Raw genomic sequence first — 26,187 nt, 5'->3', positions numbered from 1 at the left:
TTTTAAAATTTTGTTAAAGTGTGATTTCTTGGTCTGTTGTTGTTGTTGTTGTTGTTGTTGTTGTTGTTATTTTAGTGTTACTTAATTGAGTATCTGCTCTTTTTCACTACTGCAAAACCAAACAAGACATGCCTGTTCAATTTCCTGCTCCATAAGCATGACAGAGTGATTTGGAAAAAGATAGAAGAAAAGGTGATCAGTAATCCATATAGATATAGCAAACTCTCATGTTTTGAAGCATACTAAAATTTTTAAATCAGGCTTTATTTGAACAAGGATCAATCCCTTAGTGAAAGCAATAAGAAGTACAGGTTTTAAATTCACTGGTTTTCAAGAGTTTTCCACATATCATACTTAGAAAGCTGGCTTGAGTACCACTAGTAGATCTGAGAGTATTTGACCACTAAAGTGCTTTTTTATTTATGCTAGCTCTTTACTCATCTAAGTTTAGTACTGTTAAGGCAACTTAAATGAATTGGTTATAAGCTTATTCGAATATTTATTTCAAACTTGCCATAAGAGAGGAACCTTTCTAAAAAGGCTAATGCAAAGATTTCTTCTTTGTACAGGATTTTTTTTTTACAGAGGTAAGATGGAATGATTGGATAACCACTGTTAGACTAGGTAATGGTCTTGAAAGATCAGTTAAACACCTTGAAAGATCAGTTGAAGGACATTAGGTGCTTCCCGAGACTGACTGTCAGTTGATCTTCTCATAAGAAATTCATCAATGTCTAACAGAAAATTGTTAAGCACTTTATCATGAATGAGAAATCCTTACCAAAAAGCTTTGTGAACTGTATGAAGTAAAAGACATGATACCTCAGGAAAATATGGGGACAATTTTCTGTCTGTAATTATAGATTGATAGCCAGTAGTAATTTGGAGTTTGTCTTTGAGAAAATCTCAAAGACTTATTTTCATTTAAGAAACTCTATAATTATTAACCAAAAATTGAGCCATGAAATTTTCTAACTAACAATACATATATTCATTAGGATCAACAATCGTTAATTCAGTATTTTGACAAATATTGGAATACTTTATATAAGATAAGAAATTGAAAGAGGATCACTATTGACTGAGCAGAGAACAAGAGGACACACTATATACAGGTTAATGGAGGTAAAGAAATAAATAGAAACCAGCCTTTACAGGTTGTTGATTTTTATGCTAGTACTGAAAATAGTGAGAACTAAGGAAGTGTTTTAAGGAGGGCACAGCTATATAGTTAGGTTTGCCTTTGGAAAAGACAGTCTAGCTTTTAGATTTAGTAGAGAATTGAAGAGGTCTCGGGTAGGGGGTAGGTGGGCCATGGACTCTAGGAGACTAGTTTACTGGCTGCTATAGTGGCTTTAGTAAGAAGTGATAGAAACCTGGACTAGAAAGGAAACAATAGAGATCAAGAAATGTGGGAGAATTATAGAAATATCAAAGAGTGAAAATATAAAGGAACTTAATTGGATATGAAAGTTGAGGAATAGGCATTGTCAAGGATAAGTCCTTCATTTCTGGCTACCCTACAAGTTGAATGAAGTTGTGATTTCCTTTCTTCTAGAGTGAAACCTTGTTAAGGCCTGATTTATCTTTCCATTATTAGAAAGCTTGAGATGAACTTTTGACAGTTCAGCTTGTGAGCTCATCAAAGTATCTCAAATCCTGCCAGTAATTGTACTTTATTTTATCCTTTCATCTTTTAGATTCCCTAAGAATGTCTGTCTGACCTTTCTCTTACTTCTTACATGTCAGCCTCTGTATTTTCTTACTTTGCTATCCTTCCTCTACTGGACTTTTTCTTGAGAGATGCTTTCTTTCCTTATCTTCCTTAGCCTAAGTCTAATGTGAAACTTGCTTCAAAAATCAGACGCTACATTTGTCTATTGCCCCAAGCAGACCATTTTTTTTTTCAGAAAAACACTGAAGCTCTTTGGGTCAAGCCTTCATGAAGGGGTCTAGAAATAGTTTGCCTGCTTTGTCATTCTCCATATCCTGACGTACTAAGCTATTCTTAATTTATGTACTACCTACAAGAGCTATTTGTTATACTGACTTGTGCAAGGTACACTTCATTATAAGCATAAATACTAACACATGACTGTAGGCTCATTCATAGTATAAATTAACAAATATTTATTACCATATGTATATGTGTCCCTTTCACAAAAACGAAAAGTAATTTTGTTCTAAGAAAAAGTAACTAACAATTCATGGTAATTGTTCTTGCTAGTGGTCTGTGGCCTGACTCTCTGGTGATAATTAATTCTTACACTTGAGTCACCGCTTGGTCCAAATATTTTTCAATTATTTATGCTTTAAGATTTATTTTTCTGATGTGATAAATAATATCAGCTGCCATTAATAGGACAAGCACCATTATCTCATATAATCTTTCCAAACCTGTAATTAAGAATTACTTTCGTTCTGCAGAGGAGAAAGCTTAAAATCCTAAAAGCTTAAACTCTGTCTCAGAAATAAAATGAGGAAACAATGGGGGCACATTCATACTTAGGACTGTATGATTACAGCTCCCATCATCCTCATTACCCTACAATAAGAGAATTTGGGACTTCATCCCAAGTGGCTGGGTGTTGTCCTTTTATACTCATTTACCTCTCCTGAGTGTTCATAATCTTACCTGGGATTATTGTACTTTACTGGATACAAGATTGTCCCTCCCCAAGCTCTAAATAACATGACAAGAAATTCACTTGCAATTAACATAGGAAGAAAAAAAAAAGAAGACATTAGTTAATACACCTTAAAGTTCCTTATACAGACCGGGAGTAAGACAGTTGAGTTTCACATTTGTGTCTATTCCTCTTTCATCTATCATTTATTCTCCATACAGTGCTTTGAGGTCAGTGCTTTGAGGTAAATGTTACTTTTTGCTTTTAAAAATGAGGAGGCATTTACTTCAGGTTTGCCATGCTAGGAAATACCAGAGCTTTGTTACATCCTAATTGGATTTTGACTCTAAAGTTGTGCTACGTTTCCTCCTGAGAATCCCTTCCTTTTACAAATAAGGAACTTCAGCAAGTAGAGAGCAGAAACTTTATTGTAACCACATGGTTTGTACAAATATTTCTTTCCAATGTTCACTGAATATACACTCAGCATACTCTGCAGAGTTCACTTAGTAGTACCTGGGTGAAGTATGGGGGTCATTCCATCCCAGTGTCAATAGTTTTATTGGTTTTCTGAAATATGAGAAAAATATTTTAGACGTATGTTGGCAGTTTTATTAGATTCCAATCTACTGTCAATCAAATTTTGTTTTTTATTAGGAAAATCTGGTGTGCCTCATTATTCTAAGGTAAAGTATAAATTTTTCATCTTTGGAAAATTAAGGACTCAACTTTGGGCAAATACAATTGATTCAGCAAAGCATTTTTTAGTACTAGAGTCATCTACCATCTGAATGAACTGGACTGTTAAGTTGAGTTAAGCAGATGCTAAAATGAACAAAAGGAAGATTAATATGAATTAGAAGTATATCTATTTATAAAGAACATTCTCTTACATGGTAAAAAATTATCATATAATCATATGCTTTTTTAACTACAAAAATATAAACCACTTCAAATGCCAACCTTTTGATCACATTGCTACTATATAAAATTTAATTCTCAGTGATACTATGAATCTAATTGGACCTATTTCAGAGTAGATTTCCATTATTATTTGAAATTGTTATCCACTTCTGCCAACAATTATTTTGTCAGTGAGTACTAACGATTCACTCATTCCCTCTATTTTGCAAAACACCATATTTAATATGGTAATAAAAATGCTTAGAAAAAAAAACTATTATGAAAATTGGTCCAGAGAGATTGAAAGAAATGAAAACAGGTCAGTAATAACAGTGAGATCTAGATTTTGGAACCAGGCCTTGAATTAAAGTAGAAAGTTTGGATAGGGAACATCTGTTGTTTTGCCTCTTTCTGAGTGGGATTTCAATTTTCACTTTCACCCAGGAAAGCCTTTTATGGAAGAATGTCAACATCTGTGATTTAAAAAAAAAAGAGAAAAGAAAAACAAAGAAAGGCAAAATCACACCTATAAATGCCATTCCATTGAGAACTATGTATCTACAGCAATGTGTGCTAATTGAGTCATACCTCCTATCTTTATTCTTTACCTTTTAGTTAGAAGAATAGAATTGTCTTTTATTTTTTCCCCATAGGCTTTATATATGTATGGATTCTATATGTGGAACATTAGATGGGTAGAAAGATGGCTTTATTTAGTTAAGACAGTTCATAACCTCAGGGAGCTTCATATCTGGTAAAAGAATGAGATATAAACAACTAACTAAAATATAAGGCTAAATGAAATATGAAGTTTAATAAGGGTGTCAGCTACTTAGGAAATTAGCACAAGGAGTATGAAGTTATTATATGGAATTACCGAAGTAATTACCTAATTACCTTAGGAAGTAATATTCAAACTAGACCTTTGGGGAACCAGTAGCTTGATCAATCCAGGTTGAGATATCAGGAGGTACAAAGCTCTGGACACTTTCCATTTAGAAAGGTGCAGGTATTGAGCGGTAGCTAGACCTTCCAGAAGAATAACTTAGAAGGTTAATGTGACAGCACATCAGAGAAGGTCTTATGTCAGGATGAGCAGCAGTTTTGTATTTTTGTATTTTTTTTCCTAAAAGCAATGGGAAATTACTGAAAATTTTTATAGATGTTTATAGGTGATTCAGACCCTTTAGAAGATAAATCAGATAGAAATCTGAAATATTGAAAAATGATAAATTATAGATAAGAATACAGCTAGAGGGGCACCTGTGTGGTTTAGTCAGTTAAGCATCAGAGTCTTGATCTCGACTCAGGTCATGATCTCATGGTCTGTAGAATCAAGACCCATATCCTACTCCACACTAATAATGCAGAGCCTGCTTGGGATTTTTTCTCTCTCCCTGTCTCTCTCTCTCTCTCTCTCTCTCTCTCTCTCTCTCTCTCTCTCACACACACACACACACACACACACACACACACACACAAAATAAATACATAAACTTAAAAAAATTACAGCTAGGAACTTAAGAAATGTTCTAAATCTAGAGTAAAAATTAGACTAGAACAATGAGAGGTATAAGAAGGTGACAGACACCAAGGGTGTGGTAGATATAGAAGTAATTGAACCTGATGACTGGGAGAGAGGTGAAGTTCAACAGATAATTGGAAAGATATTGGAGACATTGATCTAGATGAAAATAAAGGAGACAGCCTTACTTTAAACATTTTCCCAAATCAGCAGCATATCTAAAATACAAATAATTATAGGTTTAGGAGATTGAGATGTATATTCTCTAGGAAAAACAACAACAACATAGGTTTGGGATACATACATATGTGTTAAAACTAAAACAAACAAACAAACAAACAAAACAAGACAATGATAAATACTAAATTATTCAGAGTTGAAGAAGCATAAAATTAGTGAGGGTGTACATAGAAGGCTCCTAAAGTGTTTTGTAATATTCTATTTCTTAGGCTGTTTCTTAATTTGCATACCATGTATAAATATGGTAATATATGTGTTTGTGTGTATATAGTTTCTCATAGTTGCAACAAATGGGATGTTTAATATTTACCAAGTTCCCTTGAGACAGCTTTCAAAGATATTACCAATTTGCTTTTTTTTTTTTTTTAACATGGACCCTTAGAACAGATAAGTAATTGCCTAGAAGCTCATTTCAAATGAGTTTTGACTGGATATAACCATATCTTTCCTCAGAAAATTATGAGTATTGGGATCCCCTCGTTTTTTGAAGACATACATGATTTTGGGTAAAAGCCTAATTTATGCCTACCTCCAAGGTGCTGGTGTCAGCAAGTCCACTGCGTAGGGGAAAGAAGGAAGGAAGGGAGGCGTGGAGGGAGGGAGGGAGGAAGAGAGAAAAGAAAGAGAAAAAAAAGAAAAGAGAGAGAGAGACAGAAAGAAAAAAATAAATTTCATAAGCAGAGAATTGACAACCATTGTGCTGTATTTATTTTTTTTTTCATTTAGATTTATCTACACCTCAACCAGTTTATGTGGTTACCCCATTCCTCTTTCATCTAAGGCCTTTTTTCTTTGATCATTTTTCTTTTTTCTGAATTATATTCTTTAATATTCCTTTAGTGATAACCTGATATATTTTCTGAAAATATATTTATTTAGCTTTTGTTTTTGGAAGATATTTTTTAATCGTGATAAAATACACATAAAATTTATCATCTTGACTCTTTGTAAGTATATAATTCAGTAGTTTTACATACATTCACATTGTGAACCAATCGTCAGAACTCCTTTCATCTTGTAAAACTGAAATTTTTAGCTATTAAACAACAACTCCTGATACCCCCTCCTCCCAACACCAGGTAATTTTACTCCCCAAGTTTCCATCAGTCTACTTCCTTCGTGAATTTAACTGCCCTAAATGCCTCTTAGAAGTGGAATCACACAGTATTTGTCTTTTTGTGAAGGGCTTATTTGACACAGCTTGATATTTTCAAGGTGTATCCATATTGTGGCAAGTGTCAGAATTTATTTTAAGGCTGAATAATATTCCATTTTATATATGTATCACAATTTTTATACATTCATCCATTGATGCACATTTGGGTTATTTGTACCTTTTGGCTACTGTCAGTAATTCTGCTGTGACCATAAGTGTGTCTTCAAGACCCTGCTTTCGATTTTGGGGAGTATATACCCAGACGTGGAACTGCTGGATTCTATGGTAATTCTGTTTTTAATTTTTTGAGAAACTGCCATGCAGTTTCCCACAGAGGCTGCACCATGTTACATTCCTACCAACGTTATAAAGAAAGGTTCCAATGTCTCTACCTCCTTGTGAACGTTTGGATGTTGTTGTTGTTGTTATAGTAGCCATCCTAATGGGTGTGAGGTGGTTTCTGATTGTGATTTTGATTTGCATTTCCCTAATGGTTAGTGATGTTGAACATCATTTCATGTTCTTCTTGGCCATTTATACATCTTCCCTGGACAAATGACTATTCCATTCCTTTACCCATTTTTTAAATAAAAAATACTTTTGTTATTGTTGACATGTAGATGTAAAGATAATTTCGTTGAGTACAAATTTCAAGTTATTTTCTCTCAACCCTTTGCTGACAGATATTATTCCAACAATTTTTGCATTTTTTTGTTGCTATTGAGAATCTCCATGTTTATCTAACTATCATTCTTTTTTTGGTGTGTCTTTTCTCTCGAGATGCTTTTAACATTTTTTCTCTGTCTTCATGGCACTGTTTTTATTTAGGCCTCTAGAGTCTGTTTTACTTCCTATGGGATCGTGTCTTTTTATCAGCTCAGGGAGGAAAAAAAACCCTCAAATATTATCTCTGACCATTTTCTCTAACCTAGCCTATTTCCTCCTTTGCAAAATTTGATTAGATGTGCTAGACTTCATTCTAACCTCCAACTCATTTAATCTTCTTGTTTCTCTGTGTTGGCACTGGATAACTCCTTTAATTTGTCTTGTATCAATTCCTGAATTATATCTAAGCTGCTGGTTAATCCACTTAATAAATTGTTTCTTTTTAATATTACTTTAAAAAATATTTATAAGTTATTTTTTGGTTATCATTTATGTCTTCCAAGGGTATTTTTAAAATAAATTATTGACTTATTATTTCAAAGCATATTTTTTTCTTTAAAATATTCCACTCATTTTTCTTTATCTCACACAACAATGTAAAAACAGGTAAGCTCTGGAGGTTTAAACCTATTGTGAAGTTTTCTCTTAATCCTTGCTCTTATGTTTCATTTCTCTGTGTGTGCTTTATTTTTGTGTTCTGATCTATTATGAGAATGAACTCAATCTAGGGAATTCTGAGGGCCTACATTGAGAAATACGTTTTCTTCCACAGAGGGTTTGAATTTTCTTCTGCTGGAGGGAAAGGGAGTCACAATAAACTGGAAATCAATTAAATTTGATTTGTCCCCCATCCAACCAGACTAGTCATCTGTTGCCCCAGTATAAACTAATGCTTAAAGTTTTTGTTTATTTCTTTTGCTTTGTTTGGGTTAGGTTTGGTTTTGTTGAGTTTTGTTTTCTGTACTTAGAGAAAGAACAGCAAAAATAAGTTTTGTTTTTATTTTTAAATTATTTTCCTTTTTTTAAAAAAAGTAAATCTTTAAAAAGACAGAGAGACAGAAAAAAGGGCAGAGAGAGGGTGATACAGAGAATCCCAAGTAGGCTCCACACTTTGAGCACAGAGCCCAGTACGGGGCTTGAACACAGAAACTGCAAGATCATTACCTGAGCTGAAATCAAGAGTTGGATGTTTAACAAACTGAGCCACCCAGCCTCCCCTCAGTTATTCTCCTTTTTAAGCAAGCAGGGAGATTTATTTTTTTTTTTCCTGTTCACCTGTATCATTGAGGATGTATACTCTTCTAATATACCTGGTATTTTTCTTGTTTAGCTTTCCTAGTCTTTATGCATTTAAGAACTGATCTGTATTGCACTAAGCAACTAATGATCCATGAATCTCTGGATTATCACTTGATTTGGTTTCTCAAATTTTTGCCCCTATAGCTGCACCAGCCTCTGTGTTCCCATTTGCCTTCCTCTCTGGTTTTAGCTAACATACAAGTCTGTGTTAGCACTTAGAGACTTTCCTGTCTGTCTTGTGATCTTGATAAATTATTTAAATGGTATAGTTTATCATTTTTCAGAGAATATTATTGCAATAAAGGCTTTTCAAAAAAGGTAAAGGTCCCTCAATATAGAAAATTGAGTCCTCTGAGAAATTTGCTCAGAGGTCTTTGACTTACTTGAAAACAAGAGTTAAGAGTCAAAATAGTATTTTAACATTTTTATCAAGGAAAGAAAACTGTCATTAAACATGGCAGTTTGTATCCTACTCCACCCTTATGGTGAATTTGCCAGGTTGCTCTGAAAAACAAACAGACAGACAAACAAACAAATAGAAAACAGACCTGGGTTTTAGTAATGGTCAACAACTACAAAAGTTTTATTTTAGATTTAAAGTTGGTAATTAGAAGCTCTAAATGGTGGGTAGAAAAAAAGGTAAGGATAAAGAATGATCATTAATATTGGCTCAGTATATATTTGTATATGTACTCCTGAGAATGAACTTGAGGACCTTGTCTGATATTTCTAGCTCAGGTCACATATCCTTAAAATTATAGATTATATATATCATGAATTTATTAATCAATTCATTAAAAATATTTATGTTGAAGCAATGTTGTATACATTTGGAGAGCAGCACTATAAAGATATATTAGCAAGGAATCTACCTGCAAGAAATATATATAAGAGTAGTAATATGTCAGCAAATAACCATCACATTAAGTACAAAGGGATTGACCAGATACAGTCCTGTTGTTAGGTAGATAGAGACAAACTTTCTTCCTAGAACATAAAATTGATTAGGTTTTTGTGGTTGAAGGGTGATGTTGTCTATCTGCTTACTTACTTTTGTGTGAGATTCAGGTAGAAGGAAATGTAATAAGTTATGGATTCCAGGTAATGCCCTATAGGTTCAAAAGGTCAGGATAAGTCTGGAAATCCGAAAACACATCAGTATGACTGAAGTGTAAGGTAATTCGTTAAAAATAGTGGAAAAACAAAGTTTGGAAGGTAGTTATATTCAGATTATACAGGAAGCCAGGCTAAGGAATTTAGACATCACTTTCTGAGTGGTTGAAAGCCACTGAATATCTTTGGGACAAAGGTCATGATGCAGAACTCTCCAGTCAGAAAAATAACCTAGCAGCAACTGAATCATTTGGTTGGATAAGGAAAAAGAATGGATGCTATTGCACATTTAAAGACAGAAATAGATTTGAGAGGGCATGAACCATAGAACTGACAAGGACTAAATAGGTATTAATAGCTTACATTTGAATATGCTTTCCAATGTAGGAGTGCGATGTATTCTCTAGACCATATGATTAAGAGTCAATCAGAAATAAATAAAAGGATTTGAGCAGCAGAAACAGCCAAAAAATAAAAACAAAAACCTTTGGAAAACATGTATTTTAGAGAAAATAAAAACATACTGTGTTATTTTTGCCAATACCAAGCAATCCAGGGTAAAAAATGAAGAAAATATTAAGTCCTTGGATTGGCAAAATATCCTTCAACCCTGCATTAAACCGAATAAATAACATCATCTAACGTAATATTCCCAGCAATCCTATGTATTATCTGTAATTAGCCTCATTTTCCTGATAAGAATAGAGGCTGAAATTTAAGTGACTTGATTAAAGACAAAAAATAGGCACCCAACCTAGAACATGAAGCCAGGTGTTCTCATTATAGCAAGACCGTCTCTCAGCAACCAATTAAGTCCAGAGGGTGAAGGAGAAGAAGGAATAAATATCCTGGATGAGGCAAATAAATAAGTATCAGACATGGCATGTTTAGCCTTACAGAGGTGTTGTAGTACTTTTTCTCAAGAAGAGGGATCCAGAGGAGGACAACTAAAAAGAAATTTCTAGTGTTGGATCAAAAAAAATAAAGTTGACATTTGAGATTCACCAACTTACCAGTAAATTCATGATGAAAGGTAACTTGCAGAGGAAAGGTTGTTGATTAGAGGAGAATTAAAACATGGAAGATACCTTCTAAGGGAGCTGTGATTAAAAGTTATTTAGAAATAATAAGAGCATTTTGAGCAGAAAGTAGGCATGTCAGGTTTGGAAAGACATACACGGACGCTGGAACCTACCGGGTCAATACTGACAGTATAACAGACCTAGAACCACCAGGTCTCCATGTCCTATTTTGCTCTTTTAAATTTTGAAATAATTGCCAAATTTTACAAATCTGGTGTGGTCACTTTCACATGAAAAATCTAGCTTCGTGGCATCTTTCAACAATGGTAAAATTGGAAGATTTAACAATGTGGAGAGTTCAGCAACAGCTGCTCTGTGGTTCCAGCGGCGCTTGGGTTGGAACCACTGCTCTGGAGCAGTGCCTGGGAGCAAGTTAGAACTTGCCAAATGCCAGGCCCCTTCCCAGACCTACTGCGTCAGAATCTTCCTCCTAACAGTCTCCAGGTGCCTTACAAGTTTGAGTAACACTAGTCTAAAGAGCTTTGGACATTCAGTATGCTTGAAAATAACAGAACTGTGTAAAATAAAGACAAAACCAAATTAGAGGATTCAAGTGACACAGATTGGGGACTAAATGGGCCTACTTTATATGTTAATATGTTAAAAAGATTTTCTAGTAAATACCTTAAAAAGCTTTCATAGGATCCATCATTTTTAACACTTGATTTTAATTTGTTTCTAATTAAAGTATACAATTGTATTTAAGTCTAAACTCCATCCTTTTTTTTAAAGATGCCTAATTAATCAAGGAATAACAACCCAAATATTCATATTGGCAGTAATGAATTAATCGAAACTTAATTAGATTTTAGTAATTTCTGTAGAATCCATGTTGGAGGAATATTAAAAGGATTTTGTTTCTTTGCTCATATCTCAGTCCATTTCTGTTAATTATCTATTTTGCAAGATGTTCAACTCTGGTAATCTTGTTTTAGGAAAGTTGAATTGTTTTATTTCATGTCAGGAACAAATTGGCACTTTCAAACATAAAATAGCCCATTTGTTGACGGCCCACAAGTACTTTCTCCTGACTAGAAAGATGTGCTACCAACTGAAAAAGCTGTTACTCTAATTTGAATTTTGGTCACCTTGGACCACAAGACTGCTGCCTGTGTCTGCTCCTAAGTGTTTACTAGTGAATCACTGAGTGTTAGTGTAATTTCAATGCTAATTGTTGCTTCAGGTTTTCAAATGGCTCAGCAGTAAGACATTAATGATTATTCATGCCTTAAGAAGGGCTGATAAGGGAATGAGATTACAATCTTGTACAATTTTAGCTAACAAATTAAATTGTAAATTAAATTTTCCTGAGACAGAAAATAACTTACTTTGGAAAGTCAAAAAGAATGAGAAACTTCATTCACTTTTAATTTTCTCTTTCCTGTTTTACAGATATTCAGAGTATCAGAGGGTTAGCAGTGGATTGGGTCTCACGTAATTTATATTGGGTTAGCTCTGAATTTGATGAAACACAAATTAATGTGGCACGACTAGATGGCTCTTTGAAAACCTCAATTATCCATGGAATCGATAAGCCACAGTGTCTTGCAGCTCACCCAGTCAGGGGGTAAAGTATGATTATTTTTTGTAAAGTTTTTCAAAAGTTTCACACATTTTTACCTTGATTTTATGTAAAAACTGTGTTTAATTCAGAGGAATTATTAGCCATATGGTAAAAAAAGTGAATATGAAAATTGTAAAAGAGATCCCTGCTTAGAGATTTCTGGTATCTGCATAAAATCAGATTTTTATATATTATTATAACATTTTATTAACTTATGTTTCTAAGGAGTAACAGTTCAGAATAAAAAAAGAAAAAAAAGAGGTACAGGGAAAAGTCACTGATTTCATTTCAAATACCAGTTATTAGTAACATATTTACTGCATGCTGATGTTACAGTAACTGCTAAGTAGCTCAAATTCTCCCGCCTTCTGGCTAATCATCATATACACATGGAGAGAGCTTGTGTAGGGCTAAAATACTTTCTCCCCAGTGCTTTCAATGGGAATGGCTGAAGTGACTTTGTTTTCTTCTTTGGTATCTGGTTTCTCTAAACCAAGAAGATTCAATCTTAATGAATTACTTTACATAGAAATGATTTACGATAGTCATAGATATTTCAGTTGTGAATGTAGGAGGAAAAAGGAAGTGAGATGATTGTCCTTCAATGACAGGAAAAAGCAGGAGTGATACTTTCTTCTGAGGCACACATGTGTGTTACTGTCGGCAAGTGTCTCACCAATTTGCTAAAAAGAATTCATCCTGAGCCAAGAATTTACGTTGATATTAACTTTCTTCTTCAGTGTAAGCTTTTGGTCAACAAGTAGGCCTACATCTAATATTTTTAATCCATATCTCTTAAATTAAGGAAACTCTACTGGACAGATGGAAACACAATTAACATGGCAAACATGGATGGCAGTAATAGCAAGATTCTCTTTCAAAATCAAAAGGAACCAGTTGGTAAGTTTGTTTGTTTTTTTCTTTTTGAATAGTCACTGCAGTTTTTAATATGGCAAACCTGTACTTATATAATGTATCTCTGTTCTAGAGCCTGAAAGGAAATATTACAGATTCATAATATAAATTCAAGAATTTATCACTCTCATTGAATCCATTGGGTCTAGGTGGGTGAAGGAGGAAACACTCTTTTTCTAGATAAGAAAGATAATGTGTTTTGATATGAGAATTTTTATAGTATCTTCAGTACTGAAGTCACTTAAAGCTTGATGTAATTACTTAATCTCATATTTTCAGTGGTGAATATCTGATACATTGCTGCAGTGGCAATATAATGTACCAAGGCTTCCCTGATCGTCATTGTGTTGTTATTAGTAGTTATAATGATATAAGTACTTACTGTTTAGTTTTCAGCAGTTTTTTATTCACTTTGGAGTAGATTGGCTTGGTTTGTTATTCTACCTTTGCTAACCATTTAAATCATTAGATAAAACTCGATCGTGCTGAAAGAAAGCTCTGATGCCTATCCGTAAAACATCTCTTAAAAATTTAACTACGGAGATTCTTTTAGAAGTTAATATGTTACATATGTATGCATAGATAGATTTACATTGTAATGCACATAGTTTTCAAATCCTAATCACACTTTCCTCCTATTTTCCTATATTTCCTCTTAATTTTAAGAGGCAAGGCTTATCACACTGCCTATTTGTCATCTCAAGTATCTTTTTAAAAAAGTCCAGTAATGAACCTGGATTTTGATATCACATTAAATGAGAGTGATAGAATGTACAAAAGAAAGTCATAATTGCCTTGAATTGAACATAGTGTATTTTTAATTCTGGGGGAAAGTCAATTCACTATGAAGCTTCTCAGCATTTTTTCTTAGTTTTAGAAATGTGGTAGTATCCTTATTTGAAGGAGCTCATTTTACTACTGGTGATTCGGTAAAGGTGCAGTGTCACCAAGATTTACAATAAATAATTCTTTTCATGTAGTCTATAGACGAAACCTCTGATAGAAAATGATAATATTAACAACTCTTTTCTTTGGACTGGCTGTTCTAAGATTTGATACACAATTGAAATTCAAGTTAGTGTTAGAAATTAAAGGCAAATTGAAATGCTAATACTTCTGTGTGGAAAATGATAGGACAAAAGAAACATGGGCCTCTACAAGATTAGGACCCATACAAAAGACTTAATTTGGACTCAAGCAATTCAGTTGGTTCTTATCTAGAATGGTGCAGAATATTTAATATGGAAAAGTGAGTATGATGAAAATAGTAAGAGCAAATAAAATCCTTACATTGTAATGCGGTAGCCACAGGTTACACCAAAATGTTAATTTATATGCTTGTTTCGATAATGGGAAAACCTTATCTTCTTAAATGCTAAATATCCATTCCCCCACTCAAAATAAATTTTTAAAAGCCCTCCCAGCTGACATAAAGAAAAGTTATAAAGAAAAATAGTGTTACTGTTTACACTTAGTGTTGTATTTAAAATCACCTTAAATTAATTCAAAATGATACTTTTAAATTTTAATTTGCCCAAGATACACCAGTTTGACCAAAATAACCCAGAACCTCATTGTGAACCCTACCTTAAATCAGCATTAATGAGTATGGCTTGCAAGTCAGACATTCATTCAATAAGCAGATTTTTATTGAGTATCAGATTTTGTATTAGGACTATTGATAAAAATTTAATACCCTCCTTTTCCTTAAGGGGCACAAGAACCTAAATCACTTTAGATTCCATTAAGTAAATTTAACTCAGTGACCTTCAGCAAAGTACTGTTAGCTTGGTGGTACTTGCTTTCCTCATCTGTAAAATCAAGACAAAATGTCGATTTTATAAAGTTCCCATGAGGACTGAATGAGGAAAATTTATTAAGAGAACATCTGGCCTTTAATACTAGAACCTATCAGGAGTAATAATACAAGGTATGTTGGATCCAATAGAAGAATTTGAATTATTTGACTGCAATATTGAGAGTATAAATGAGTTCAGTAAAGAATAAATATGCAATAGCATCCATTGAAATATTGCAGAGGATTATATGTAGCAAATAGGCCTCTGAGATGAGCAAATTTTTATGCACATGTGAGGAATGTACTCCATATTGTTTTGTTTTACTGCTAATGCTAAGATGTAAACAAGTGGAAGTAGCTGGATTGTACTCTCAGATCTTCCCAAAACAATCCCTGGGGCAAAAAGACAACTGGGCCCTCATCTTCCTCTTGTAGTTCTTTAAATATATTTTATTTTTTAATTTTTTAACTTGAGTTATTTATTTTGAGACAGACAGAGAGAGAGGCAGGGAGAAATAGAGAGGGCAAGAGAGAGAATCCAAGCAGGCTCAACACTCAGAACAGAGTCTAATGTGGGGCTCAAACTCATGAACCCTGAGACCATGACCTGCACCAAAATCAAGGGTGGGCTACCTAACAGACTGAGACACCCAGGCACCCGTTCCTCTTGTACGTCTTGATATTGTTTACAAAAATGGTTACTTACAACTTCCTTCTGTAATTTTCTACTTTAGCAAACTAACATGTTAACCAGGTCTCTCCTGTTCTTAATAAGAGACTGTGTTGTCCATTCATAAATGTAACAAATCATTTCCCTTTTTTATGTTCCTGAAATCTGAATGGCAAGTGGGCTGGCGAATACTCAGCCCAACATATTCTACTACACTTCTGCCCACAGATACCTTTTTTTTTTTTTTTTGATGTACAGAGGAAGAAAGTGGCAGGTGAAATTCTATCCTGCCTCTATTCTCCCTTGATTCCCTGCAATGAGGAATATTTCTGTCTTCGTAGGTCATTAACCATCAGTTAACTCTCGCCATCTTTAACTACCACTTCAAATTAAGTGAATTAAATTGTTCAAGGTGTAAGGTACAAGAGGAAGAATGAATTTAAGGAGCTTGGAAACTAGGGACAACTTGTAGTAATTTTCACATTCCTTTTACTGCTTGAGGGATAATATGGTTTCGGAAAAATGTTGTTTTAGGATCATAACAAACAGAGATTTGAATCTCTGCTTTGATACTTATTAACTCCGTGACTTTAAACATGCTTCTTTCCTTTTTGAAGGCTCAGTTTTATTACCTGTAAGATAGAGATAACAGTGTCTATCTTTTTGAGCTATTTTTAGAGTTAAAGGCTCATATGCAATATTTTATGTTCCACAAACCACACACTTATATACTCTAAAGAATATATGCTCAAAGAAATACATACAAGGATATTCAATGCATCATTGTTTATAACTCTAAAAAATTTGGAAAGGCTTTAAATCTTCATCAGAAGAGGAATAGTAAATAAATGCAGCATATTTATGTGCTGAACTACTGTATACAAATACGAATATGTTTATGTATATATGTATACAAAAAGATGTAATCGATCTTAGAAGCATTGAGTGAGAGAAGTAATTAGCAGAATGATACTTATGGTATGAAATCATTCATAGAAGTTCAAAATGAAACATACAACATCAATAGATATTGCTTCTGGTTGAATATGTTTATAAAACTATGGAAAACATAAACTGGAGATAATCCACACCAATTTTATACTAGCAGTTCTCTTTAGGAAGGAACAATAATGACATTCAAAGGGAACTTTCATCTTTTTCAAAAGATACTTTATTGTGTTAATAGAATTTACTTCATATTTCATACAAAGATTCAAATTAAATACAGTAAAATGTTAATAGTGTCCAGTTATGGGGGCACCTGGGTGGCTCAGTTGGTTGAGCATCTGACTCTTGGTTTTAGCTCAGGTCATGATCTCATGGTTCATGAGTTCAACCACACCTCAGGCTCTGTGCTGATGGTTTAGAGCCTACATAGGATTCTCTCTCTCTCTTCCTCTCTCTCTGCCCCTCAAAATAAATAAGTAAACTTAAAAAAAATAATGTCCAGTTCTAGGTAGTAAATATATTATTGTTTATTCATTTTTCTCTCTTCTGTGTTAAATGCTGGCTCTTCAAAATATCACCAAAACAACCCGTTGTGTAGACCAAGCTGAGTTTCTTACTTCACACACTGAGGGAGAACATTAAGTCATCAATGTCTCAGCAGTGTCTGAGACAGGGAAAAGCAGCACTGAAATAGTAATTGAGATTTTGAAGTCTGGTTTAAGGCAGGTGTCAAATGAAGCTTGATTAGGATCATTGAGTAAAGATCAGTATATAATTTTGGATTGATACATATGGAAAGAAGAATTTGAGGGAAGATGGGTTAGAGACCAATGTATACAGTGTCATTTGTTGCTTTTTTGCTGGAGTTGATGAGCTGTCCAGGAAGTTCCTGAAATTTGCAGTTATATTGTTTTCAACTATTACCTTACTGGACAAGAGTTTATTAGAATAGTAAGTTATGACATTAAAGACAGTGGATAGTATGGGCCTCTGGGTGGCTCAGTCAGTTAAGCGTCCGACCTCAGCTCAGGTCATAATCTCACAGTTCATGAGTTCCAGCCCCACATCGGGCTCTGTGCTGACAGCTCAGAGCCTGGAGCCTGCTTTGGATTCTGTGTCTCCCTCTCTCTGCCCCACCCCTGTTTGCACTCTGTCTCTCAAAAATGAGTAAATGTTAAAACAAATTTTTTTAAAAAGACAGTGGATAGTAAAGCCATGTTAATGTAGACAGTAGCTGTGTTTTAGGTTTTCTCATGTATAAAATTAAGACTTTGTCTCATATGTCCTTTATGGCCTTTCTTCTTACTCATTTCAATATATTAAAGGCATCCTTTGTGGGGCGCCTGGGTGGCTCAGTCGGTTGGGTGTCCGACTTTGGCTCAGGTTGTGATCTCACAGCTCATGGGTTCGAACCCCACGTCGGGCTCTGTGCTGACACCTCAGAGCCTGGAGCCTGCTTCGGATTCTGTGTCCCCCTCTCTCTTTGCCCCTCCCCTGCTCACACTCTGTGTTTGTCTCTCTCTCAAAAATAAATAAACATTAAAAAAAAAAATTTAAATAAATAAAAGTATCCTTTGTAAAGAATTGTGTACACTAATATATTCTTCACTAGCTAATTCTGAAAAATTATCTACAATGGGAGATAGGAGACAGTTGTATATCTGTCAGTGTTTCATGAAAGGAAACAGAACCAATAGTGTTAATGGATTGATAGATGATGAGAGAGAGAGAGAGAGAGAGAGAGAGAGAGAGAGAGAGATGATAGATAGGCAAACATAGATATATAAAGAGATTTATTACAAGGATTTGTCTACTGAGGTTGTGGGAGCTAGCTGAGCAAAGCTGAAATCCTAGGGCAAGATGGAAAGTCTCAGGCAGCAGCTTAAGCTTTAGATCTTTGCCAGAATGTCGTCCTCTTTTTCAGAGGAACCTCAGTTCTAATGTTAAGGCCTTTCACTAATTGGATTAAACCCACCTAGATTTTTTAGGATAATATCCTTAACTTAAAGTCAACTGATTGCATATAGTAACCACATCTACAAAATGCTTTTACAGAAAAAATCTAGATTAGTGTTTAATTCTATAACTGGCGACGTTAGCCTAGCCAGGTTGACACATTAAACTAACATCACAATTTTTAAACACAAACTTTCTTATATTTATCCACTGATCTATATGCCCGCAAATATAACAATTGCGTATGTTGATCCAAACATAGATTTCTGTAAATATTTATCTACAATTTAGTAAAAGCTCTCTTAAGCAGAAACGTAAGTGAACAAAAGTTAGCTGGCATTAAATAGCCATGCTTTCTGAATGGAGACTGGGCAAATGACTTTATTATACTGAATTTAATGTGTTCAATATAGATTATTATGGGGCACCTCGGTGGCCTATTCGGTGAAGCATCCAACTCTGGATCTCAACTCAGGTCTCGATCTCTGGGTTGTGAGTTCAATCCTCATGTTGGGCTCCATGCTGGGTGTGGAGCCTACTAAAAAAAAAAAAATAATATTATATGAAGTATGATAACATGTCCTTTTTGAACCTAGGAAGAGTAAAAGAAACATGCTTGAGAATGTTTCAAAAATATCCACATATAAATTAGAAAGAAAGAAAGAAAGAAAGAAAGAAAGAAAGAAAGAAAGAAAGAAAGAAGATAAAAGAAAATGAAAGAAAAACAAATATCTCTACAATAACCTGTCTTTTTAAAATCCTAACTCATATACTAATTGGCTAATTATAATTTGTTATGCTAAGCACTGTGGATGACACAAAAATAACTCTTTATGTAATAGTTGCTTTGTAACAATGATATACTTATTAATGAGAAAGAGGGTCAGGAACATGGGGTAAGGGTTCATATGCTGGTCTGTATGTATGTGGGCATCTTGAAGAAAAAGGAAAAGAAAGTGTTCTCCCAGAGTTCCAGTTACTGGGAAACAAGGCAAGCAAGGGTGATACCAATCTTTTCCTCATGGAGTTTACTCTCTAAAAGGAATTACAGTATGACTAAAAGTTATCCACTCCAGCCATATTTTCCTTCTCTGCTTCTCTCAACTTGTCAAGCTCTTTCCCCCAACAGTATATTTTAACAATGTATTCCTTTGCCCAGAAATGTCTCGCATCTCAGTTGTCTGCCTATCTGTCAGACTTCAGCTTAAAGATTATTTCCTCGAAGAGGTTTTCCCTGACCTCCCTTGACAAAGCCAAAGTCTCTTAAAATAGACACTTTTAGCACCACAATTTCATTATTTAGTCTTGTCATTATTTTAGATTTCCATTTGTTTGTTGAATATTTGATTACTGCTTACCAACTAGAAAGGAAACTATAAAATTAGTGAAAATATTTGCTCTTTTTTTTATCAGTGTGTCCGCAACTCATAACTCAATGCTGGCACATTGTAAGTATATCTTCAAAAAATATTTGTTGAATGAAGTGACCACTATTTCCCATCCAATAGCAACAGACTCTTACATGATTAAGTAAATACAAGATTTATTTGTGTATCTTCGTTGAATAAAATTACTTTGTGAAAAAGTGTATATTTGGTGACCTGGATATCAATCATGTTGCATTGCATTCAATTATCTGAAGAGTAGCAAACATTTATATTTATGCCACAATTTTCTCAAAGTTTGGAGTGCAAAAATTATGTTAGTGGAGTTGCTTATAAATCAATGCATGGTTAGCTAAAGAGGAAAAATTGGAACTCTTTGGTTTCTAAATTGGCTTTCCCATAAGTTCCTTTTATTCTTTCTCCTCTCTCTCCTGTCTAACCCTGTAACCATTTGGCTCTCCTTAGCACCTCAGAGCTTTCTCATAGAAAGAAAGAATAGGACAAAAAAAGACTTGGTCGAGTTATCTACATATCGACAAATCCTCTTAGTACTGGGTATAAAAGTAAAACTAAATTCTTTTTCAATAATACCTTATTCATTCTGACCATGTCATTGTAATTTTTGATCTATCCCAATAGGCTAGAGAAACTGTTATCTGTAAATTAACTATAAAAAATATCCTCTAAAGTCCTGTCTTAGGAGCAGGAAAGCCCTGTCTTTATTCAGTCACGTCAAATTCTTTATTTGTGAGGGGTTGGGCCAGCTAAGATGATGCTATTTTCAAGGAGTATTAGAGGTGCTTATTAAAATAGGTTAAAAATTAGAAAAAAATAAATAAGATAAGTTAAAATTATGTTGCATAATAACTGTTTTTTTTAATTAGTGTTTTTCCTGCGTGCTTGAAACATTGTCTTAAAATATATTCAATAACATATTGTTAACTACTTGACACAGAATCTGAAGCATTTCAGATTATTGTGTTTTCTTTTTTAAAAATTATTATTTTTGCTGTTATTTATTTATTTTTTCTCTCTCTGGAGAGTTTATTTATTTATTTTTTAATGTTTATTTATAGGGGGGTAGGGGCAGAGAGAGAAGGACAGAGAATCCCAAGCATGATTGGGACTGTCAGCACAGAGCCTGATGCAGAACTGATTCCATGTACCGTGAGATCATGACCTAAGCCAAAATCAAGAGTCAGAAGCTTAACTGACTGAGCCCAACCAGGCACCCCTTCTGTGCACAGTTTAGAGCTGTGATGAAAATAAGTTCATAATTTTTTGTGTTTTTTTTGTTGTGTATATAGATTTTAATTGCTGTTTACTGCAGCATTGTACACATTGTACACAGGGTACAAGAGGGCCTGCCTGGCTCCAGGAGTCCCAAACAGACCAGGCTTGACCACTCAGCACTGACAAAATCCAAAGGCAGAGAAAAGAGTGATGGTGAAATAAGATAGGAATTTATTTCGGAGAGATTAACACCAGGAAGGCAGTGGACTAGTATCTCAAAGACTGCCCCCAAAGTGCTGAAAATACTTATAGACTTATTTCAGGAAAGTATGGGTGGGGCAAAGGTGGAGGGATAGGAGCAGGTAGGAAGTGAAAGTCAAATTGATCAGCATCTTGGAGTCACTCTTCAGCAGGCTTTGCTGGCTCAGGATAGTCCTTATTGCTTGAGGGGGTAGTTTTGGTTCCCATCAGGGAATGCTTTACCCTCATGGTCTTCCACATGAGCCAAGGAACAAAGTGGAAAGTAGAAAGTTTGAGGTAAAAAATGGAGGCATCTAATCTCTCTGTCAGCATCAAGGTTATATCTCATAAGGAAACACTGGTATAGAAGAATCTTTGGAATACTCCCAAGAATTCATGCCAACATAATCCCACCTTATAAGATTCTCTTAGAACTATTGCCCTGAGATGAATTCAAAAATGGAATTTTCCAGTGCCATGAGTGGACACATGAGTAAGTGTAAAAAATAAATACAAACCTATTTTTCTTGGTGTACTTGATTGCCATACCCATGAAATACATACGCTTAGGGATATTTATTACTTTGTTGTTTACTTATTGAACTTCACTGCTATTTTGCACTTCAGGAAATTATTTTAATCATTTTTTCATGACAAGTCTGTATGGGCAATCTCTGGCTTAAATTCCTGCCCACTGCCTTCTCTAAACCATTTCCATGCAGAAAATTAGGTGATTAGGAAACAAGGAGCTACTGTTTAGTTGATTTTCTCCTCAGGCATATGGATTATCAAATTATAAATTATTTTTCCCAGAACATAAGGAGAAAACACAACATTCTGTGTGGTGTGGCTGGGAAGTATCAACTCAAAACAATAATTATCTGTCATCCATTATGGAACCTGTATTTTCAGGAAGCCATACCTTTGTGTTTGCATGTACTTAGCCTAGGATGTGTGATAGAGTAGAACCATTATCACTTTGGCGACAAAAATAACATAATTACAGTGACTACTTTTTAAGCACTTTGAATATGTCAAGCGCTTATAAAATGCTTTGCATTAATCATGTCCCGGTAATCATTTCTGGAAGGGTTTCTTATCCTCCTTTTACAGATTCAGAAAGTGAGGATTGTTGAAAGAAGTCAGTTGCCTGTGATGGATAGTAGAGTGGGATTCAAATCCAAGTTTATCTGCTTCGAAAGCCGTATTAAATCTTAACCATTATGCTTTGCCCAGAGAGGCTGATTTCATATAGTAATTACCTGACCTCAAGTTAAGATCAGGGAATAAAACTGGTACTCTTTCAAGCATGGCAAGTAGGGGAAAAAAACTCAGAACTTGGGTACTCCTGAGAAACGTGGGCCCAATTAGGACGCAGCAGTCAGGTTTTCTAAGCAGCCTCGAAACACATGAAGCAGTTTCACCTCTGTGCGAATTGTACCTTGCAATTAATTATTTCTGAATCTTTAAATGCTACTTTTACACAGCAGCGTTGCTGATATACTAGGATTTCTAATTTGTGAAATTGTTTTTATGTTGTAATTCACTGGATTTCCCTTACTTGTTGGTGGTTAAATCCATGTGTGTGACATACTTGAAATAGAAGTATGTCATAATCTTATCAAAACACCCAATTTGGCATTTCAGGACTGTGTATCACTGAAGACTAAGCAATTGCAGCCTTCAGGCAGTTTGGGCTGAATAATTTTGTTTCTGTTAAATACAAATCAACATTCCAGTTATCCATTGTTGAACTAAATATTCTCAATTAAGATTTATTGCTCTGTCTTGGATACATTAAGTGCTTAGAGCAGTTTGCATAACAAAAGATTTTAATTTACTACTTAAAGCCATTTCCATGTTTAAAATGTTTACATATTATGAATTTTATCCCTTAAGCCTCATATAAAGCAACTTGGCTTGTCAATCAGCATTATTCTTCATGGCTTATTCGAATCTAGTGTACTGTATATTTTATCTTCTTGATATTTTCTCTTCATTTTCAATGTAATCTCAACCAAAAGTCACTTGTTTACTCAACCCTAAAGTACACCTCTTTGAAACCTATTTTTTGTTATTATTTAATCATTCCAACCTATATGCTGTATAACGTGAATTTTGAAGGATATTCATGGATAACATTCACAAGCACTTTTTATCACATCAAAAGAATTCAGGGGACCTCACTTTTTAAAAATAAAGTTAAAACAAATTTATGTCGGTGGGTGGCTCAGTCGGTTAAGTGTTCGACTTTGGCTCATGCCATGTTCTCGTGGTCCATGAGTTCAAGCCCTACGTCTGGCTCTGTGCTGACAGCTCAGAGCCTGGAGCCTGCTTCGGATTCTGTGTCTTCCTCTCTCTCTGCCTCTCCCCTGCTCATGCTCTGTCTCTGTCTCTCTGTCTGTCTTTCTCTCTCTCTCTCTCAAAAATAAACATTAAAAAAAAAAACAACTTTGGTATATATTTCCTTGCTTGATATAATGCAGTTATGTTTTTAAATATATTTATACTCAGCACACTCACTTTTATTATGTATGAAGCATGATCAATATTATCTCACAAAATAGCTTACAAAAAAAGGACAGAGAAACTAACCAATGGATATTAAAATTACACATTAATATACAAATAATTTAAATTTACATTTTTTTCACCTGATCATTTTCTTATTCTTTCAAATGATATTAAGTATAAAAAAAAAGGTTGTTATAAAAGGTTATGAAGTATATAGTAGGTGCCAGACCTGAAAATAAAACCTGGTATACATTATCAATAACGTCATAGTCCAGTGAAGTAAAAAGACAGAAATAATTACAAACCATTTGATGCAGTGTCATTCCTGGGTACTATTTCCAGACACCATAAAGGTAAGTAGACACTGTGAAAATAGAGGGAACAACTAATTTTGTGTGAGGAAGAAAAATAGAGAATAGTACCCAAATTAGTAATATTTGAAATTTCAACTGATCTTGAAGAAAAAAATATAGTTCCATTTTTAAGAAAGTGACAAAGGAGAATAAACTGATCTCATTCTTAGTAGAAAGGAAAAATAAACATAAAAGTACAAACATGTGAAGTGTCTAAAAAACTTTGAATTTTTCTGCATGTCTACAGAAAAAAAATCTAATGCAAGGGAATGTTTAGGATTATATTGACAGGAACTGTAATTTTAAAATGTTCAAATGGCACAATCCAGTGCTTTTAAAAATATTTTCTTCTATTTTACCTATCAAGCTATAAAATATAGTTTTGGTGCATTATAAAACTATAGATATTAAAGCTTTTAAAATGTTTTTTTAAAGCAAAACACTTCTCAGGAAATAGCCTGTCACTGCGCCTGATTTTGCTTCCACTTTTGCACGTGTTTTTTTCACAAGGCACATACTTTTTGCTGATCATCAAAAGTTTGAAATACAGGATAAATTGTCCAAGGTAAAATGACTAATGTGACAGAGGATGGGGGAGATGCTGAAATCTTAGCTCTATGCATAAACAACAAAAAAGTAATTAATGTAGTTCTGTAACTCTATTTGTTGTCAGTGACTTCTTAAAGCAGAGTGGATGGAGAGCGATGATTTCAAGAAAGAATTTAGATCCAGTTAAGATACTGGCAGTATAGACATGTGCAACAGAGGAAAGAACAAATGTTTTTCTTACCTCTCGCTGGCTAGGGACCTGGAAATTAGATTGACACAATGACAAACTACCCAGAGAAAAACAGTTTATTAACCAGAGTAGCACACATGCAGGCAGGAAACCTCACTGATCAGAAACTCAAAGGAGGGGTTAGAAGTTGGGCTTATATAGCATCTTAACAAACAACAGCAAATTTGTAGAATAATATCAAAACAAGGGAAAGGGATTTAGACTTGCAAGGGAGGCAAACTGTGGGAAGGTAACTACCTGAAGGACACTAATGGAAGATAAAGATAGTTTTAGTAAGGCTTGTTTTCTAGATTCCTCTCCATGCCATCCCTGGGCTGTTCAGAGTCTAGACTAGTCTCTGGTGATTAAGAGGTTAAGACTGCTTTTAGCAAAAAATGAGGGCAAAGAGCTTTTATTTTTTTGTCTTCTGTTTCTCAGTTCTTCAAGTCAAAGTAATTCTTAAGCCAAAGTGGCTTGTTTTGGAGTGGCATATTTCGATCCCTTACATACTCAACTTTTTGTTGAATAATATTGAAAAAATATTGAACGTTTGTTGAAACATGCTTTTTTTAATTAAAAAATTACATTGAGATAATTTTAGATTCCCATGAAGTTATAAAAAACAATACAGAGAGTTTGCACATATTCTTTATCTAATTTTCCCCCATTGGAACATAATGTAAAACCACGATAAAATATTACCACCCAGGTACTAACTAACCTTAATGAAGTCCATTAATATTCAGATTTCATGTTTTATTTGTATTTGTGTGTTTAATTTTAGATTGAATTGTATCACACATGTAGGTTTCTATATCCAACACCACCTTCAAGGTACTGAATAAAATAAATCAGATTCTGTGGATAAGTGGGGAAAAAAAAGAATTAAAAAATGCTGAAAAATTCCAACACCACAATGATCCTACCTATTGCCCTTTTATAACCACACCTACTCTCTCCTGCCTACCACCCCCTTTCCCTTTTCTCCATACACCATCTAAAATGTTCCATTTCTAAAATGTTCTGTTTTAAAAATGTTATAAGAATACAATCGTACAGTATATAACCTATTGGATTGGCTGTTTTCCACTCAGCATTTTTCCCTGGAGAGTCATTGAAATTTCATGTATCAATACTTTTTCTTCATCTTATAGCTGAGTGGTATGCCACGGTATATAAATACCATGGTTGACTTAAGCATTCTCCTATTAAAGGAGATGGG

General features: G+C 34.3%; 1 protein-coding gene across 1 annotated transcript in view; it reads left to right on the top strand.

The window, feature by feature from the left end:
* LRP1B (LDL receptor related protein 1B) overlaps positions 1-26,187 on the top strand; it is a 1,940,511-nt gene that overhangs the window by 1,349,495 nt on the left and 564,829 nt on the right. The window contains exons 32-33 of the mRNA XM_023259298.2: positions 12,004-12,178; positions 12,981-13,075. Of these exons, the coding sequence (XP_023115066.2) occupies positions 12,004-12,178; positions 12,981-13,075 (270 nt within the window). The remainder of the gene's footprint in view (positions 1-12,003; positions 12,179-12,980; positions 13,076-26,187) is intronic.

This window comes from Felis catus, chromosome C1 (assembly GCF_018350175.1).
Source record: "Felis catus isolate Fca126 chromosome C1, F.catus_Fca126_mat1.0, whole genome shotgun sequence".
Taxonomy (NCBI): domain Eukaryota; kingdom Metazoa; phylum Chordata; class Mammalia; order Carnivora; family Felidae; genus Felis; species Felis catus.
This window is presented reverse-complemented; position numbering and strand designations above follow the sequence as displayed.